This window comes from Cervus canadensis, chromosome 3 (genome assembly GCF_019320065.1).
Source record: "Cervus canadensis isolate Bull #8, Minnesota chromosome 3, ASM1932006v1, whole genome shotgun sequence".
NCBI classification, from domain to species: domain Eukaryota; kingdom Metazoa; phylum Chordata; class Mammalia; order Artiodactyla; family Cervidae; genus Cervus; species Cervus canadensis.
The window spans coordinates 73,837,554-73,852,811 of record NC_057388.1 but is presented as its reverse complement, the minus strand read 5'-3'; the positions used below and the strand labels follow the sequence as shown (position 1 = coordinate 73,852,811).

At 42.1% G+C, this 15,258-nt stretch overlaps 1 protein-coding gene across 1 annotated transcript; it reads right to left on the bottom strand.

The window, feature by feature from the left end:
- Positions 1–10,168: 10,168 nt before the first annotated feature.
- Positions 10,169–12,900, bottom strand: C3H7orf25 (chromosome 3 C7orf25 homolog). The gene is made up of 2 exons (XM_043463517.1): positions 12,742–12,900; positions 10,169–11,811 (listed from the first exon to the last, which is right to left on the bottom strand). Exon 2 carries the CDS (start codon positions 11,788–11,790, stop codon positions 10,525–10,527), a length of 1,266 nt encoding a protein of 421 aa, XP_043319452.1. The 5' UTR covers positions 11,791–11,811; positions 12,742–12,900; the 3' UTR covers positions 10,169–10,524.
- Positions 12,901–15,258: the final 2,358 nt, after the last annotated feature.

Genomic DNA, 15,258 nt, shown 5'->3' with positions numbered 1-15,258 from the left:
GAAGAATCGATGCTTTTGAACTGTGGTGTTGGTGAAGACTCTTGAGAGTCCCTTGGACTGCAAGGAGATCAAACCAGTCAACCCTAAAGGAAATCAGTCCTGAATATTCATTGGAAGGACTGATGTTGAAGCTGAAAGTTTGGCCACCTGATGTGAAGAACTGACTTATTTGAAAAGACCCTGATGCTGGGAAAGATTGAAGGTGGGAGGAGAAGCGGATGACAGAGGATGAGATGGTTGGATGACATCATCGAAGCAACGGACATGAGTTTAAGTAGGCTCCAGGAGTTGGTGATGGACAGGGAAGCCTGGTGTTCTGCAGTCCATAAGGTCGCAAAGAGTCAGACACAACTGAGCAACTGAACAACAACAATAAACACATAGGAGATACAAGAATCAGGCTCATAAAATCCTCTCCTGCTCTGTAATGATGTATCTGGGAAAAGAATCTAAAAAAGAGTGGATATATGTACAACTGATTCACTTTGCTATACAGCAGAAAGTAACACAATATTATAAGTCAACTATACTCCAATAAAAAGTTTTTTAGAAATTCACCCCCCTTTAAAAAAAAAAATAATAATCCTCTCCTGAAAATATCTAACTGTCTGAAGGCCTGTTCTGCTAGTTTTTCCCAGAGCACAGAGGGCCCCATTCTTGATCTCCACCCTGAGCTCCTTTCAGGGGGTATTGAGGGTAAGCAGTACAGCGGTTTGTGACTTAGTCCTTGTAGAGGCAGATGGCAAGTGCCAGTTTTTAGTTGGCAGCTGGCTGAAGTCACAGGCATTATAAATGAGACACAATATTAATTATCAGCTGCTGGAGCAGCATAATTCATGCAGCAATCCCTCCAGCATGCATTTGGTGTCTCTATTATTTCTAGCTCAGCACCTGAACTGAGTTGCTTTCCAATTTGAATTTAAAATTTTCATTTCCTAGTCACTGTAAACACTTTAGAGAAGCTGACATTTTCAGAGCAAATGAATTTATGTTCAAGTCCTTAGCAAAACATAGTGCTTTTATACTCTAGTTGACTTTTGGTAGCCAGACATCTTAGAGTATATTTTGCTAGGTCTATCTTGAAGTTGAAAACTTTTTCTTTTGTACTTTCTGATATTTTTTGTTTATTGGTAAGAAAATTTGTTCAATGTGATACATGCATGATTTTTTTTTTTATTATTGAAGTATAAGTGCCAGATCTTCATTGTACCTAAAGAATTCTTTTAAGAAAAACAATGGCTTACAGCACTTGTGTTAGTTTTAGGTGTAGAGCAAAGTGATTCAGTTGCATATTATATTTTTTCAGATTCTTTTCCATTATAAGTTACTACAAGATATTGAACATAGTTCACTGTGCTACACAGTAAATACTTGTTGTTTATCTATTTTATATACCATAGTGCATATATGTTAATCCCACAATCCTAATTTACCCCTTTCCACCTTGGTAAACATCAGTTTGTTTTCTATGTCTGTGAATCTGTTTTGTAAATAAACTCATTTGTATTTTGTTTTAGATTCCACATAAAAGTGATATATTATTTGTTTTTCTCTGTCTGACTTACTTCACTTAGTATGATAACCCCTAGGTCTATCCATGTTGTGGCAAATAGCAATGTTTCATTCTTTTTCTTGGCTGAGAAATATTCCATTGTATATACACATATATATACACACATATGTATATAATCTGTGTGTTTTATATGTATTTACATATATATGCATATATACTTGTGTGTTTACATTTACATATTTATATTTACATGTTATATAAATATTACATATTATATGAATGTGTGTTTACATATATATATGGTATATACATGTACCACATCTTCTTTATCTATTCATCTGTTACTGGACACTTAGCTTACTTCCTTCATCTTTTCTGGATATATACCCAGGAGTGAGATTGCTGAATCATATGGTAACTCTATTTTTAGCTTCTTAAGGAACCCCCATACTGTTTTCCACAGCAGCTGTACCAATTTTATATTCCTACCAATCGTGTAAGGAGGTTCCCTTTTCGTCACACCATCTCCAGCATTTATTATTTGTAGACATTTTGGTGGTGGCCATTCTGACCCATGTGACATGATACCTCACTGTAGTTTTGACTTGCATTACTGTAATAATTACCAATGTTAAACATCTTTTCATGTCAGGTGTGATTTTTTTTCAGTTCAGTTCAGTCGCTCAGTCGTGTCCAACTCTTTGCAACCCCATGAACCGCAGCACGCCATCCCTGTCCATCACCAACTCCCGGAGTCCACCCAAACCCATGTCCATTGAGTCAGTGATGCCATCCAACCATCTCATCCTTTGTTGTCCCCTTCTCCTCCTGCCCTCAATCTTTCCCAGCATCAGGGTCTTTTCAAATGAGTCAGCTCATCACATCAGGTGGCCAAAGTGTTGGAGTTTCAGCTTCAACATCAGTCCTTCCAATGAACACCCAGGACTGATCTCCTTTAGGATGGACTGGTTGGATCTCCTTGCAGTCCAAGGGACTCTCAAGAGTCTTCTCCAACACCACAGTTCAAAACCATCAATTCTTCAGTGCTCAGCTTTCTTTATAGTCCAACTCTCACATCCATACATGACCACTGGAAAAACCATAGTCTTGACTAGACAGACCTTTGTTGACAAAATAATGTCTCTGCTTTTTAATATGCTGTCTAGGTTGGTCATAACTTTCCTTCCAAGGAGTCAGCGTCTTAATTTAATGGCTGTAATCGCCATCTGCAGTGATTCTGGAGCCCAGAAAAATGAAGTCAGCCACTGTTTCCAATGTTTCCCCATCTATTTGCCATGAAGTGATGGGACCGGATACCATGATCTTAGTTTTCTGAATGTTGATTTTTTTTTAGGTGCAAGTAAATTCTTTCTAAAATATCCTGTCTTTCTCCTCTTCTCCTATGTAATGGCACTGATTTAGGAATGGGATAAACTCAGCTGAATGAAGAAAATAATAGAGACCCAGGTTTCATTTGTTGTTGTTGTCATCATTATTATTTTTCAGAGTTATCTCAAACTTTGCCACCTGAGAACGTAAGTCCAATACTTACAGAAGAAATAACTATTCTGTCTAGCCAATGCTCAACAGATGATTATACTACGGTTACAAAGTCAGATAAACATGAAGCAACCATGGATGGACCATCTGCCCTCGCCCTCAGGAGACCAGTCAAGAACCATGCCAGGAACCAGAAGTCAGCCACGTTACTGACCTGGATGATTGATGCCAGAGTCCAGTGGAAGCACCAACAGCCCCACCGGGAATTCCATTCCCTATAAGCACTCTGCTCCCTGACTTTACAATTTACTTTACAATTGGCCTACTTTTTTTTTTTTTGGTCAGTTTTTCCTCTTCATTCATGTACCTTTCACAATCCACCACTCTGGTTGGCTCCCACCCTACCACCCTTGATAAATACAGAAATAAAACAACCACTCCGCTGTAGTCAAGCCATCACCTCATTCAGCTCTCAGAAATACAAAAATGAGTAGGATCTATTATTATAGCATCTCCCATTTAATGTTCTCCCTGCAGAATTTTCATTAGGGTTGTAACCTTGTTCTACTGTCACTTTCTTTTTCTTTTGAACTGATGTTCTATATTCTAGAAATCATGCAGAAGGAATATATATTCCCTACATTCAATACACATTGTGCAAAACAGAAAGAGACAGGGCACAGCAGAGAATGCAGAGACACCCTTTCAAGAAGCAGCAATAAATTTACTTTCTGTTCTCAGCTCACATTGTGCCCATTTGTTTTTTTTCATAGACCAAGACCACAAGAATCTTCCAAAGAAAAAATGCCAAGAGGGCTAGAATCTCACCAGATGTTGGCATTAATAATGGAGCAAATGAGAACTGATGACAGAGACATCAAGTCTGAAAACAACACAAAGAATATACTGTGAGATAGCTCCCCTATCCCTAACTCTGCCTATTGCCAAATATTTTCATTTCTTCCACATTATTCATGGTAAAGTACAGAACACGGAGCCACACATCACATCCAAAAATGCTCTGCTGGTGACCTTGTTTGATTCACTCCTTTTCATTGTAAATGTCTTTAGATAATAAATTGATGGTTATTAAAATCACAGAATATTTACTATGAGCTTATTTTACTTATTTACTATGAGCTTGTGTCACCACTTTGAATCAAAAAAGGATTTAAGGTGTTTATAAAGTGAGAAGGAAAAAGGGTAAACAAAGGCCAGAACTTTACCTAGAATCAGAACTGAAGTAGATCTTTAGGAATAAATGCCACTTTGAGTTTTTCAATTATTTGCCATTAGCATTGACACCCCACCCCTATACAATTTATGTGCCCACAAAAATCTCAACCTCCCCCTGCTACTCTACACTCTACCCCATAAAGACACACAGGACAGGGGTCTCAAACCTGTGTGCTCTCCACCACAGACACAGAAAATTATCCTCATTAAAATTGTTAGGATCCCTAACAATACCCACCCTGTTCGGGAACCTGTGTGGTCATGCAGTGCTATTCTCAAGGTCCTCTATTTGCCATGTCTGAATTATTGCCAGAATTATGACCAGGAGTTAAGGAAAGGGAAATAATTATCTTAGGATTCAAACAAAAATCAGAAAGGAACTGGAATTCTCAAAATGAAACACAATTGAAATGCAAAATGATAATAAAGGGTCAAGTGATGCAAAATAAAGGGATCCAAAAGTCTGTGTGTGCATGCAAGCACACGTGTATATAGCATATGTAGTCTATATAAATGTATAGTTTATTCCATAAAGAAATAATCAGCATGCAAACTCAAAGCAATCACATGTCAAAATACAGAAAGTATGACAACTAGCAAGGCCTGATAGTTACTAGGCCTTATTTTGTGTCAGATACTGTTTTAAATGCTATCCATAGAGTGTCTTATTTCATATCCTTGTTTTACAGATAAGGAAACTAAAGCTTGGTGAGGTGAAGTCACTTGCCCAGGGTTCACACAGAATGGCAAAATGTATCCAACCAGCTCTGCCTCCCAGGCAAGAGCTGCCCATTACTGTGTGCTGCCTCCCAGTGGCCAGAGCTGGTAATTATGAAGCCTGAATTCTGGCTGTTAATCTCATTGAACTAAAACGGTTTCCACCCAAAGCCTGAGATGTGTCTGGCAAAGACAATCTCCAAAGTCCCCTTTTCTTTAATCCAACATTCTTCATTACACCAAAGTTAGGAAAATACGTGCACGTATAAAATCTATTCTTAAAGATCTGACCTCATAACCAAACTGATGGCAATTCATTCAGCCTGGAATTTATAAATACATGATTAATCTGTGTCATCTCTGCACTCCTGGCACTGGTAACAGTCATCCTTCACACCAGAAGGGCTCAAAAATAACCAGGGAGTCCTCAGGGATCTATGTAACACCATTAAACCACCTCACATTTGTCTTTTTTGGGGAAAAAAAAAATGGAGCTAGAATTGAAGTCAAAGACAATTTATTGAGTTCACTCTGTTTTATAAGTGACTAAATGAGGCCCAGATAGGACAGTTTTGTTATACTGATATCAGCATTATTACTATTGTCATCATCATCATCTTCTAAGGGTCCTAACTGGCTAAAAATTCTTTTCTCTGTGAAGTATCCCAGGAGAAGTGTCAGAGGCTCTTTGCCTTTTTTCCTGAGCTGGAGATTTTAGGAACCACTGTTAGTCTCCGTTCTACACACACACCTGGAACCACGGTGACACAGGTTCAATCCCTGGGTCGGGGAGATCCCCTGAAGTAGGACATGGCAATCCACTCTAGTATACTTGCCTGAAAAATCCCATGGACAGAGGAGCCTAACGGGCTACAGTCTATGGAGTCACAGAGTCAGACATGACTGAGCATGCATGCCACACACACATAAACACACACATGTGACTCACTGAAGAATTCCACCCTTAATATTATGGACACTTATTCTCCTTAGTGAATGTAGTTTTGACAACAACTACTTACAAACAGTTGGGGGGTTGGGTACTTAAAGGAAGAAAACCATGCAGTGTACACGTGCATGCGTGCAACGCTGGGTCTGTGCTGCAGGTGTGCATTGCTTGCTATACACCTCACTGGCAGATACAGTTGTCATCAAAGAAATAAAATACAGTGCTCCATTTGAAATTAATTTTAGTTTAGAATTCTAGTCATTTTGCATGACTCCTTAAACCCTTGTGATGACGTATCTGAGAGGTGGAGGAGCAAAAAAAAAAAAATTATTTCCTGGAATGAAATATTTCAGATTAAAAGTGTTTATCTCCTGGGATAATCCTAATGTCTAAACTGGAAAATCTTTTCATATGAATGTCTATACCGCTTTCTTCTTAGGAAGATCCAAAGGGTCAGGCAAAGCTCTGGAAAGAGACTGAAAAGAATAGGTCACATCCAAAGAAGTCCTTTCAAAATACAATGATGTGATAAGATAATGCCCCTAAAACCTGCATGGAGTTCATCAATGAAGAAAAACAGGAAGCGTGATTCAATTCCACCCAGCAGAAGTGCTCCCAGGATCAGAATCCACCACAGAATCTTTAGCATCTGATTATCAATGAGAAGAAGAGTGCAAAGGATCAAAGAAGTTCTAGAGCCAAGCCTGGACGTGGTGCATATGCCCCACCCATATTCCATGGCCACAACTCATTTCAGAGCAGGTTGAGAGATACGCTTCCACCGTGTGCTCAGGAGGGAAAGGAAATAGGGTTTCATAAACATAACAGCACTTCCCCAGTCACACACACACACACACACACACACACACACACAAAGGCAAACTAGAAGATTTAGCAATGCACTATAGATAAAAGACTCATATCCATACTAAACAAAGAGCACATGTACATCAATAAAAAGATGGAGAAACATACTAAGAAAAACAGTCAAAAAGTGTAAAGTAATTCAATGCAAATCATATGTACAAATGACTTAACTGGCTGGTAGTGTATCTGGAGGCTTCCCAGGTGGCGCTAGTGGTAAAGAACCAGGCTGTCAATGCAGGAGACATAAGAGACTGGAGTTCGATCCCTGGGCTGGGAAGATCCCCTGAAGGAGGGCATGGCAGCCTACTCTAGTATTCTTGCCTGGAGAATTCCATGGACAGAGAAGCCTGGCGGACTACAGTCCATGGCGTCACAAAGAGTTGGACACAACTGAACACACACACACACACAATGATTTGAGACAACTGGCCTGCAATTACCTGAATTAAGATATAGCCACAGCGCCGGAGGCCTTCACAAGGGCCCTGTCCTCAAACAGGAACAGCCAAAGTTCTCATTTTGGGGCAAAGGAGGGGGAGTAAATGGAACACAGGCTCGAAATATTTCTACCCTACGTACAGGGTACTATTTTTTAAATTGATGTGAAATTCAGAAAACATAAAATTAACTGGCCTACATTCATAATGTTGTGTAACTACCAACTTTATCTAATTCCAAAACATTTTCATCACCGCAAATTGTTTAGGGCAGAACTGACATGATACTCATTCATTTAATAAACATTTATCAAGTGTCTGTCATGTGTGAGGTACAGTTTGCCTGTATTATTTTTCAGAGCAAGGAGATTACTTCACATTTAAACATAAGCAAAACTTACCTAAAGGAAGTTAACTGGACCTGGAAATTTGGGGGAGGTCATTAACTATTTTAACAATTTTCTCAATGACTATGGGTTAAGTAGGTTTTCTAGTTCTTCTTCAATTTTAACTATTCTCTAAGAAAATAATTTTTTGACATTTTGAAGTATCTTTTAATCAGTTTATTCCAAAGACTCTCTTGGCTCCTCCAGAATCAGTCACATGATGTTAGAAAAATAATAAACATGTGTTCTCTGAGCTGATTTAGAATGAGAGATGGCATCTCAACTGATAGGGAGCATGGCTAACTTCTAAGCTTATTAAAATAGTATATAGTTATTGTATATTTTTGGGGTTTCCCTGGTGGCTCAGAGGGTAAAGCATCTGCCTGCAATGCAAGAGACCCAGGTTTGATCCCTGGGTCGGGAAGATCCCCTGGAGAAGGAAATGGCAACCCACTCCAGTATTCTTGCCTGGAGAATCCCATGGATGGAGGAACCTGGTAGGCTACAGTCCACGGGGTCACAAAGAGTTGGACATGACTGAGCGACTTCACTTTCGCTTTTGTATATTTCCATATAATTAATCTTCTCCAAAGCTGTTTTATATCCTTCTTGGTCTTGTAACTCTTATCTTGTGCTTTGATTTTATTGCTTCCCTTGAGAATTCTTTTTACTTGTCTTCTCTATCTGGACCACATTTATTCTCCACCCTGGCCCCTCACTTGAAAGTGATTCAATTTGGTTTACTTTTTTAGTATTGGTTGTATTTCCTGTTTGACACCCAAAATTATATTGCATGCCGTCTGACATGGCAGGCACTTGATAAATGTCTGTTCAACAAAGGAATAAGTATTAGGACAACTGCCTTGAATGGGCTTCCCCCAGTGGCTCAGTGGTAAAGAATCCACCTGCAGTGCAGGGTTCAATCCCTGGGTTGGAAAGATCCCCTGGAGAAGGAAATGGCAACCCACTTCAGTATTCTTGCCTGGAATATCCCATGGACAGAGGAGCCTGGCAGGCTACAGTCCATGGGGGTCACAATGAGTCGGACACGACTGAGCACGCACACCCTGAATGAATCTAGTACAGAGCCATGACTATATTCCACCATACTGCACTATCATTTTTATAATCCTATCTTTCCTTGTTTAATTATTCCTCCACACTACAAGTTTTTGTTGTTTTCCTGAGGGATTTGATCATGACCAGATCTTAAAAATCACCAATGGCTCTCTAATGCCAAACTCTTCAGAGAACTTTGCCTGCTTTTCTAGCTTCACCTCCAGTTTTAGAGTGTCCACATACCTGGACTCTGGACAGAACCTCAGTCAGACTTCTGTACCTTTCCCATCCATGCCCTGTATACTTCTTGTCAAATCTTACACCCAAACCCCTCAGAGGTTACTTCCTCTCTGACTTCCTGTCCCCCACATCAAGAATTACTCCCTCATTGTTTCCACAGTATTTTAAACATAATTCTTTACAAAAATTCAGCACATTAATTATACTTCAATTGTTCACCTCCAGTCCAGACTAAGAACTCCTTAGAGCAAAGAGCAATTATTCATTTTTTGTACCAATAACTGTTTTAACGCTAGGTACTTAATAGGATCAATACTTTAGGACTTTAAAAGGTGCTTGAGAAGGCCTAAGTTCAATTTCTAACCCTAGATAATTTATGTTGCAATGAGTTAAATCTACCTCTCTACACTAAATTGGAGTCCCAATCACAGCCATTTCCCCCTAGGAAATGCATTTAGTAATAAAATCTCTCCCCAGAGAAACACCCCATACTCTTAATTTTGCATTTCATTTCCACTGTCACAGGCCCCAACAATCAAATTTCACCTACTCAACATTGTGGCTGGAAACAAGTTTACTCACAAAATAGGGGTTGGCACAGTAGAAAAGGCCAGGCTGTGAAAGCACAAAATCTCAACACTGGTTCCTACACTCAGCACAAGTTAATACCTCAGCTTTAAGACTCAAGTCCCAATTTTTAAAATGTAAATACATTATCTACTTTGCTAATTTGTTTTTGCTGCACATTAATAAAACACCTAGCACAATATGGACATGAAAATTTTCTTTTTAATTACAACTGTATCATGCAGCAGGCATGAAATCTCCCTGGGGCTATCTCACGAGAGAGATGTAATGAGATAATGTGGCTATCCCTTGCCACTTGCACAAGAATAGTATCCATAATCCAAATACTGGCCATGTGGGGGCTATTTATATTTAAAAGTAAAATCTGAATTATTTTATATATTTTTCATTATATTCAAATTAACATTTAATCTTCCAACATCTTAGGTGTGCAGTAGTATGATTGTTGTCTATCTTTTTACAATGGTATTTCAGATTCATGGGACTCTTGTGATCAGACTTCACTTTGTTTCCTTCTATGTTAAAGTACATAACCACCAGACTGCACCTAACAGATAGCAATCAGGTTTTTTTTGTTAATAATGGCCATAATTTTGGAATCTAAAATTATCTGTAAACAATTAATTCCCAGGCTCAACCCATATCAAATGCTAAATCAATATAATGAAAAACAAGCTTCAGAGGTTGCTCGAGATTTAATGCAAGATGCAATGTAGCCACAGTCAGAGATGCAATTACCATTAGGGGAGATGGAGCCCTACTGAATCAAACAAATCAAAGTATTGTGATACAGCTACAAGCCTTGCAGAGATGTATTTCTGTTCTAATTATAATGTAGCCAGTTTGATAAATAAGGTTGTCTCTTATGCTTTTTCTACAGTAGGCTATTTACTTTATAGATGAGACACACCATCAACTGATTTAATAAGAGTTCTAAGTATTAATTTTACCATAGATTTTTTTTTCCAATTAAGATGGGGAGACACAGCCTTTGGTATAAATAACTTATTTCCATGACAATAAAGGATATCATTAGTGTTTGTTGTCAGTTGTGCAGTCTTTTGGTAAGGGGGTAGCTAGGGCCTCTTTGCTCTCAGTAAGCGCTCTGGGCTGATGGATAAATACACTAAACTTAACACCCTGGTTGTTGGCAGCCCTGACAAAACCACTATTGGCAGTCATTGTAATGGCTTTCAGGGTGTCTCCTGTCCCAAAAATTGTTAACGAGCGGCTGTTAATTTTTGAACTAGCCACTAGTTTCAAGGCACGCTCAGAAGGCTGGTCTGGGACCACATTAATTCGCTTAATCAGCATTGCAGCTCGCTCTCTCTCCCCGGGTCCTCCTAAGGTATCTAGAATAGACTGAAAATCCTTGACAGCAGATTCGCAAGCAAACAACTCCTTGTCCTTCATAAATGCCTCCAGCTGCGGCAGAACCTGCTCTTTCCTCTCCTGCTCTGCTTGTTCCGTGAGCACTTTTTCTTTGAAGATAAAGTGGCAGCCTCCATAGCTGAGGGCAGATACGTAGGTGATTAAAGTAGTAATGTCCAGGTTGACTCTTTTGCACACGTCCACCTTGATTTCTGTAGGAAACGCGACACTTGCCAGGATGTTTTCTCGGTCTACCCGGGTCACCTGCAAAAGTTCAGGGCCCTCATCATCTGATTCACTCTCACTGGGCTGGAGCTCTTCAGGGTGATCTAACAGAGAATTCACTGCTACTATGTCCCCCCTCACTGATATGCCCATTTCTTTCAGCTTCTCAGCCATGGGGCTGGAGACGCTATTGTAAAATGCAAAGATGATGTGAGGGTTGCTATACTGCACGGGCTGCTGGTGACTGGCCTGGAGGAAGTCTTCAGCCTGCTCAATAATGCTTTTGTCACCATACTGGCCCCTGCCCAACCAAATGTTATGCAGAGCTTCAGCCTTGCGGCCAATGGCTTTCACCCAAGTATGACCACCATTTGCAACAACATCCACCACAAGGGTCTGCTTTTCTCCAAAGGTGTCTGTGTAACCGAAGACATGGAGAACACTGACCACTTCCTCCAGGTTTTCTGCTGATTCCACGATGGCTCTGAGGTGTGTCAGGTTAGTGCTCTGCAAGTGGGACTCCTTAATAGCTACTTTTCCAGCTTCTACTTTCTGTAAGAATTTTAATTCCGCCTTCAGCTTGCTGCACAGCTTGGCACCACCTTCGATGCCCCCTTTTCTTGATCTGGAAAGTGATTCTGCTCTCTTGATCAGCTCCTTGGCTACGGTGATGCGTTCACAGAGCATGGAGTGTGCAGACATGCTGACAGCATTATTCCTTTCCTATGAACACAAAACAAATCAACCACAAGCAATTTTTCACTCAGGATTGTAAGATTTCAATCGGAAAACTAAGATTATGGGGGCCCCGAGACTATGAACCTGGGATTCTGGGTGTCTGGAGTGACTTCCTCTTCTGAGGGCTAGGGAAAGAATGACAGCTATACTTCCCAACTCCTTACCTACGCTTGGTTTTCAAGACTCTTTACACTTTCATTTTTTCAGCTTGAAAGTCATGGGATCCACAATATAACCCAGGTAAGGATAAAATGCAGCAGGCTGGCAACCTGCTACATAAGAAATTTCCTTATAAGCAGCCTTACTATTTGGCTGTCAAGAAATTTTAGAAAGCTCGGAATGTCAAAGTAAAATGGTTAAAGTATCCGCGTAGACTAGCTGGTGAAAAAATTGTCCAAAAAAATTAAATTTTCCAAAACAGGAGATTCTCTCCTAAATTGAGCACTCTAAGCTTTTCATACTTGTGTCTCCTTCAGCCTCGTGATTCCCAGGGGCATATGGTACACGCGCCGAGGAATCAAGACTGCCTGTTCGTGCCTGTGACGTCAACCCAGCCTATTTCTAAGGAACTAAGGAGCCCACCGACTTGCCTCCAGCTCCCACTCCAAAAGTAAAGCCTGAAAATAAACTCCACGGAGCAGCCCGCGGCAGCCCGAGCGGGCGGGCCTGAGATCAGTGGGGCCTTCCTGGCGGGCATTCGGCCCTGTCGGGTCCACCTGCACCGCTGGCCCCGCTGGGCAGGCTGGGGCTCCAAAAGCACCCGCGACCAGGGCGGGCTCTGCAGCGCGGGCGGAGGGGGCTCGGCGGCCCGGCGCCCACTACCCTTCCCGCGGGGCCGGGCCAGTTAAGTCCCCTCCCAGCCTCAGAAGGGGCGCCCCGTTCCCTCTCCCCTTGGCCCCTTCCCCGGTTCCTCACCGGCAGCGCCCAGAACTGCGAGCGCGAACAGGGGCCACGCGCGCGCGAGGTCGGGACCCGCCGGGAAACCTCACCAGGCAGCCCCTACCCAACTCAGGCCTCTGCTGCTGCTCCGCCTGCGCAAGCCCTACCGCCTCGGGCGCCTAACGCGTCACGTGGCCCCGCGCCGGGTGACGCCGAGTCCGCGATTCCCAGGCGGCAGCGCGGCCTCGAGAGCGGGGCTGACGCTAGCATTGCGGCCATGTTTGTTGATGGCACCGACTTTTCCTAACTGCCGGCGCGGAGCGAACCTAGGGACGCGCGGCTTCCTGGCTCCAGGAAAGGGGCAGGGGTAGAACTTTCAGGACCGCGCATCTCCCACTGGCCGCCGACCGCTCGATCCCCAGGGTGCCTGGTCGGCTGAACCCGCACCCTAGCATTTGATCTAATAGTTAAGACTTTGCCTGGGGCGGGAGTCGGTGCGTTTTGGTGGAGAAAACCTCCCGATAGCGCCCAGCTCCCATCCTCGGGCCAAGCACATCGCTTTGCCATCAAGCTCAAACCCCTAGAGTGCCAAACGACGGTTGTAGAAAATGCTTGGCTCATTTTAACAGAAAACTGGCTGGAGAGGCTTGTCAGAGGTTACACAGCTGCTAAGTACTGGAGCTGAGAGTTATGACTCCAAGCCAAAGCACTCGCCACTGCATCATCACGGGCTCTGCATAGTGTCATACCCAGATCCTCTGCCTTTCTAAAGAAGACAAATCGTCAGTGGCTTCTGAAGGGCTGAGAAATTGACATTAACCCTGCTAGTGTTCAGAGTCACGCATAAAGTAGAAAGTGAGGTCGCTCAGCTGTGTCCGACTCTTTGCGACCCCATGGACTGTAGCCTACCAGGCTCTCCGTCCATGGGATTTTCCAGGCAAGAGTACTGGAGTGAGTTGCCATTTCCTTCTCCAGAGTATCTTCCCAACCCAGGGATCGAACCCGGTTCTCCAGCATTGTAGGCAAGACGCTTTACCATCTGAGCCCCTGGGAAGTCTTTAAGCCTCATTCTAAAAATTAAACAGAACTTGACGTTAAATTTTATCCTATGCCTGCCTGCTCCTTTAAAGGAATGAAAAAGGAACAAACCTACAAAGCTAAAAAAAAAAAAAAAAAGAAAGCAAGACTGCACAGGAGACATGTCAATACGTTTTTGGAAGACCAAGAGCAGTGAAACTTGCTCAATGCTTAACATATGGCCGGCATTGTTCTGAGTGCATTTTACATATTATTCAACCCTTTTAGCCTAAAAGATACACTTTAGAGTTAAATCTGCTAGAGAGTGGTTATTTGAACCAGGAAGCCTCTCCGTGGATGGAGTAGTTAGCAGAGACAAAACTGCATCAAGCGATTCACAAAGCACAACTCCCAAAAGGTTCTGGATACCAGGGGAGTAGTTGAGGCAGGACTAGAAATGGGCATTGCTTATGTTGTATATACAAGAGACACATAAGTCCTCTCTCCAGTCCTGGGAAGCTGGGACTGTTACCCATCCTTCCCCAGGCAGAAGTGTAGCATTTAAGATGTTGAAGATAGGGGATTAGAAAGGTTCCAGACACATTATGAAGAATCCAAGTTACTATCCTGAATAGTAAAATGCTGTTGGCCCCTTCTCTGCCCCTCACAAAACAAAGGCACTCCTGTCCCACTCCCCTCATCACCTTCTCCCCCAAACCCTGTTTTTCTCTGGAGTCACAGAGCACATGAAAGACCACAGAGAAATGATTTACAGGTGATATTTGGTATCCCCCAGTTGGTGGCTCAGACAGTAAAGAATCCACCTGCAAAGCAGGAGACCTTGGTTTGATTCCTGGGTTGGGAAGATGCCCTGGAGGGATGGCAACCCACTCCAGTATTCTCGCCTGAAGAATCCCATGGACAGAGTGGTGAGCAACGGTCGCAATGAGTCAGACATGACTGAGCAACTAATCACAGCACAGTAAGCAGGTTTGGGACTCACAAACAGCACTTTCAAACATTTTTCTGTCTGGAATCTAAAGGAAACAGAAAGCAGAACAAATGTTTTGTTTTTAAATATCTTTAAACTAACATCCTCAGGTGGCTCAGATGGTAAAGAATCTGCCTGCAATTCCGGAGACCTGGGTTTGATCCCTGGGGTGGGAAGATCCCCTGGAGAAGGGAATGGCTATCTACTCCAGTATTCTTGCCTGGCGAATTCCATGGACAGAAGAGCCTGGCAGGCTACAGTCCAGGGGGTGCAAAGAGTGGCACATGACTGAAGTGACTAACACTTTCACTCAGGTAAAAGGTATTTTAACCATGAATCAAGAGAATTTTTTCCTAAAGGGGAGATAATGGAGTATCATACAGTTCTTCAAAATTAAAAATGCTATCCCAAATCTTAAAAGCATCAATAGAAAAGTAGGAAGTGTCTACTAAAAGTAGAAAAGTCTACTAAAAAGTAGAATTTTAAAAACAGGTGAAAAATACAGTGAAAACAAAAGGGTCCAGTATCCAATTAATAAGAGACTC

Excerpts from the sequence above, each read along its gene's own strand:
- C3H7orf25 (XM_043463517.1), bottom strand. The coding sequence starts at position 11,790 with ATGTCTGCACACTCCATGCTCTGTGAACGCATCACCGTAGCCAAGGAG.